The following is a 5042-nucleotide window of genomic DNA, read 5'->3' as shown; positions in this document are numbered from 1 at the left end:
GTAAATCCAGAGATGTGAGCATTTAAAGTTTAGGTGTATAAGAATCACGTTTTGAGAAAATCAGCCTCAAAGATAAACTAACCTGTACTGTACAAATAATATGACTAGAATTACAGAATATGTGCAGAGAACACTGTCTTGGCAAGAAATTTCACTTACAAAGTATACAATCATAAAATATAAGTATCAAGTTATTCAAAAACATTAAAATCAAAATTTTGTAAAAATGTTGATTTTGGCCTGTTTTGGTGAATATCTCAATATTATTTCACCAACGATGCGTCTCATTTCGTGGTGAGACCTCACATATGATTATGATTATTAAATAGAAAGTAACACTTACAGGTTTATCAGCTGGTGGCCTCATTATGCTGTTGTTCCCAAATATAAACGTACGCTGCAATTTTAGCAAATCAAATAATCCTGGAAATGACCATGTTTTCCATGGATTATCATAATTATTAAATAGAGTTCCTTTGTTCCGTGATGATGTAACTTGTGAATCCATTCGATGCTTCCATGGCCCTTCAACAATCTTAGGCTCTTTCAAGGCCATTTTTGTTTCAGTTTAGGGAATTCCCCAAGTTTCAGGAAAGGACTCAAAAGGAAATTCTTGTGATTTAATATTCTCCGGATGATTTAACAGGGATTATACAAAAATTCCTGTGAAAGAAATGTACTGTATTAGAAATGAAGATTAATGGCTTAAGTAGATCTAATTAATGTGAATAGCGGGGAGTTTGTGTGAACTTTTTGGGAATTATATATTTAAGATGGCCTAGTATTATTAGTATACACCAAGGTATTACCTAGTACAGTACTAGCAAAGCCAGCCTTCTATTAGCCCCGGTATTCAACCCTCGGCCTACCAACAATTTTGATCTGGCTTGCAACATTGCTTAATAAAGATTGAATATCTCGACCAATTCTACTGAGGAAGCAAGATTACTTGCTAAAGAAGTGAGACATTTTCAGGCCTACAAAACAATTGAGGCCTATCATGAAGTCGAAAACTATCATCAATCTTATAAACCAAAGGCTACATATTATGTGGACAAAAGGGAATGAGTCGATGGGCTGTAATCCATGGAATATCCAGGACAGTACACAACAGATGGGCATGAACTGGACACCAGCTTATAAAGCTTGAATATACCAGGGTCTGTGTGAAAGTAATTATGAAGACCCGTCTGTAAATCTATATAGGGCAATGCATATAATAAAGGAAAATAATTTTACATTATATGAGGGCATAAGTAATAAATGTAGTCCTAACAACAGTACTCGCAGAGCCAACTCAATGTTCTCACTCGAACACTGGGCGAATCCCGGTCCCCTCGGACCATATAACTCAATTGGCATTTAGCGCCCCCCAATTGGCATTTAGCGCCCCCCCCCCACACCCCTTTTTGTGTAGTTTTGACTATTGAAAATGCTATTCGACAAATTGCCATAATTAATTCACTCCACTACGCTACACTTGCTCTCACCGCACATGCAAGACCTAGGCAGGCAGGGTAATTGTTAAGGTCTAGCTAGCCTACCCACCAACCCAACACATAAACAACAACCTAGGCCTAGGCCTACCCCAGATGATGGTGAGACGTTACGCATGAAAACTGACACTCAAATGAAAGAAGACGTAAAGCCTATTGTTATTGTCTGTAGTATTGTTTTGTACTTACCTAAGCACTGCCTAGGCCTAGTAACGTTGGCCCTATACATCAATGATGGTCATCCATGTAATGTATCGCTTTCGCTGCTGATGAAACATCTTGAAAATTGAAAATGTAAACAAAACCGCGCATAGCGGAAGTAGAAAATAGAGGTCGACCAATCAAGATACAGGGAATACATTATAGGCTTACGCAGGCAATGTCAATGTGAAAATCAAAGACAGGAAACACAAAAAAAGAAACATGTGGTAGAAAACAATTTATAAAAATTAGGGGCCTATCATTCAAAAATTAAATATCAATTCACAACTTAGGCCTATTACATTAGATTCCGAAAATGCTCATGCAAATTTTATTTGACAACCGTTGAGTTACAAACCATTTTTTCTTATTCCTTTTTCATAAGTAAACCAATGTAGGCCTACTTACTGTTATTATTGTTGATTAATTATTGTTTATTTTATTTTTTTCAAGTAGCAAATTACTAACTTGTTCCTCCGTCAAACAGAAGCATGAAACTTCCAATGATCCAAGTTCAAAGGGGGACAAGCTTATACCGCCTACTAATAAATAGCAATCTTCTAACTCCACCCAAAAACTAAATCAAAACAATGTAATCACCTTGTCAACTAGAATCACGAATGTCCCAAGTGGACTCGCAATATCAATTCCCGAGCCAACGTTCCACCCGGGGTTCTACAAAAGGCTGAACTTATACTGTGTTCTGAAATAATGAAGTTATACTAGAATTCACAAAGTAGACCCACCCAGACTGAATTTTTGTTGCAGACTTTTTTTCAAAAAACTGCTGCTTTTATAGCATTATTTATACCCATAAAACACAAAAATCCTCTGGCTTCGGGGGTTTTGCTGACCTCATTGAGGCTTCGCCCCCGGACCCCAGAGAACCCTCATTTGGAAAACTGAAGAACCTGGCTACAGTTCTGGTTTATTGTTTAATATTCTATTGTGAAGAGGACCCTAAAAATTGACTACAGTACTATGGGGTTCGCCTCTCAACCACTTTCTCGACCCAGTGACTCGTCGTTACGCCACTATAACGTGCCCTTGTGGTACACTATATTTCTCAAATTGTTTTATAAAATAAATTACTGTAGTGCTTTAAAAATTCCCTTCATCGTCACATGCCTTCGCGATATAAATGATTGAATAAAAATCTACACGGCTATGATCTGATTCGATTCTGTTTTATTGAAATTCTAAATGCATCGACTTGACTGACCACACACTTCTTCTAAATTCATTAAAAAATGATGGTATTAAAAGTAAAATAACTGATACAACGAAACAAGTAGTAAAATGTCATAATTAATTATCGGGTACCGGTATCGCAAGCAATTTTTTTTTTCTTTAGAACCAAGATTTTTTTTTTTTTAATTTTCCTTATGCATATCCAGGTCGCATCCAAGATCTTGCAGCATTGATGATGATGGTGGTGGTGATGAAGTATGACCTAATTTTGTTAAAGCGTGATGCTGTTAGCCATCATTGGTACCATGATGGTAACATGGTTACCAAATGATGTTGACACCAGTCTACCACGTTGAGGTAGCATCGCCGACTTCAGACTGGAATTATTTTGTTTTCCTATTTTACAGCCTTAATGGCCTTAATAATAATAATATTATTATTATTATTATTATTATTATTATTATTATTATTATTATTATTATTATATTACTATATGTTATCGTTGTAGTTATTATATATTATATTATGTATTATCATAATATAATTTTTATTATTATATGTTATCACTATTTATTAGTTCTAAAATAATTAATTAATTCAAGCCTATATTGTATATAATACTTATAAATAATCAGTCTTTTTTTTTTAGCAAAATCGTACTTATAATCTTATTTTGTTGCGCATGGTACTCAATATTAAATTGTACAATAAGTTTTACAAATTATTACAATTATCATATTTACTATTATTGATGATTATCATTAATATACTATATCAAAAATTACTTTATTATCTAATAGCTGCCGATGACCGGGAAATAGTGTTAAGCCAGGACCACCGACTGTCCCCGAAAGGACTTTTTAAGTTTCAAAATATTATTTGTTAGAACTACAAATGTTAGACACAGTGTATCTATGTTTATGAAAATTCCTTTTTTTTTTTCGTTTTTCATTTATTACTATTTTTTTATTTAGGCCTATTTATTTATTTATTTATTTTTTGTTAACTAGGAATAGGCCTACTATTCCTAATCATTCATATCCAATTTAACGAAAAGTTTAATTTTTATTTTATGAAGTCATAGTTGATATTTAAAATCTAAACTATTACTACGATAAATTCACAAAAACCTAATATTTGGCTATTTCGTCTCTTAGTCAAAGTAGCTTACGTACGTTCCGGTCTCAGAGTATAAAATACCAATGCACCTGATTATTAACTGCAAGTTTCATCACACACACACACACACGTCACACAGGGAGCTTCTGTTTGGGAGTGTTTATCAATGACTTTATACTTTACCTGAATGCAACAAAAATATGCCGCTAAAATAATAATTATTATAAGAGAGTATTGTAGCATTATTGAAATTAAATAGAAAGCTTTCACGCCAGCATAAGGATTATTACAAATATGTTGATTAGTTAATTGTTTACTTACCGTCCTTATTTTCCTTTCGATTTTAATTAATGTAAGTGTACTTATTACCTGTTAACTCCTGTTCCTTACATAACAAAAAGTTTAGGTCTAGGTGTTAGAATTCACAAATATCAGGAAAGACAGAGTCAAAGTTTAACTCCATTTGCTCACAAGTGGTGTGCAACATCCAAAATGCCAGTGTTGAGGGCATAACTGATCTAAACGGCTGGTAGTCATCGACCAAGTTTCTCATAGCCTTGCGTCTTATTAAATCTATTCTCATTTTATCCCATATAATATCAGTTTTACAGATTGCTACGTCGCATTGTACATGTATAAAATCTAAGCAGGTTACTGTATTAAGCTTAAAATTGAGAATCTTCAGTATTTTAGCCTCTGCTTTGGCAATTGCTTTTGATTTAAAGTATCCACCCTGAATGCATTCACAAGCATATGGGATGATGTGACGTGCTTGATATCTGTCGGAAGACTTGAGGGCAAGGCACATGGAGGCTATTGCCATTTCTTCAAGTTCTATCAAAGTAAAAGTTGTATCATAATTATGAATGGTATTTTCTAGAATTGTAATGCAGTGGTAGAATACATTATCTTCAATTACATAACCATAACGTTGCAAGTCGGTGAGGATAACTGTAAAAAAGTTGTACATGTGATTTCGTGTGGGTTCTGCAAAGGGTGCGTATTTTTCCCATGGATCTGAGGAAGTAATGTTTT

The 5042-nt window shown here is 34.2% G+C and overlaps 1 protein-coding gene across 1 annotated transcript in view; it reads right to left on the bottom strand.

Annotated features, from left to right (window-relative positions):
* The window catches only part of LOC117105261 (N-acyl-phosphatidylethanolamine-hydrolyzing phospholipase D-like), a 5598-nt gene extending 3771 nt beyond the window's left edge, over positions 1-1827 (bottom strand). Inside the window, exons 1-2 of the mRNA XM_033246356.1 lie at positions 1686-1827; positions 344-663 (exon numbers count right to left, since the gene is read on the bottom strand). Of these exons, the coding sequence (XP_033102247.1) occupies positions 344-556 (213 nt within the window). The 5' untranslated portion in view covers positions 557-663; positions 1686-1827. The remainder of the gene's footprint in view (positions 1-343; positions 664-1685) is intronic.
* Positions 1828-5042: the final 3215 nt, after the last annotated feature.

The sequence above is a fragment of the Anneissia japonica genome, unplaced genomic scaffold (genome assembly GCF_011630105.1).
Source record: "Anneissia japonica isolate Jap-2015-1 unplaced genomic scaffold, ASM1163010v1 scaffold640_len1575945_cov177, whole genome shotgun sequence".
Taxonomy (NCBI): domain Eukaryota; kingdom Metazoa; phylum Echinodermata; class Crinoidea; order Comatulida; family Comatulidae; genus Anneissia; species Anneissia japonica.
The sequence above is the reverse complement of the archived record's forward strand: the minus strand, read 5'-3'. Positions and strand labels throughout refer to the sequence as shown.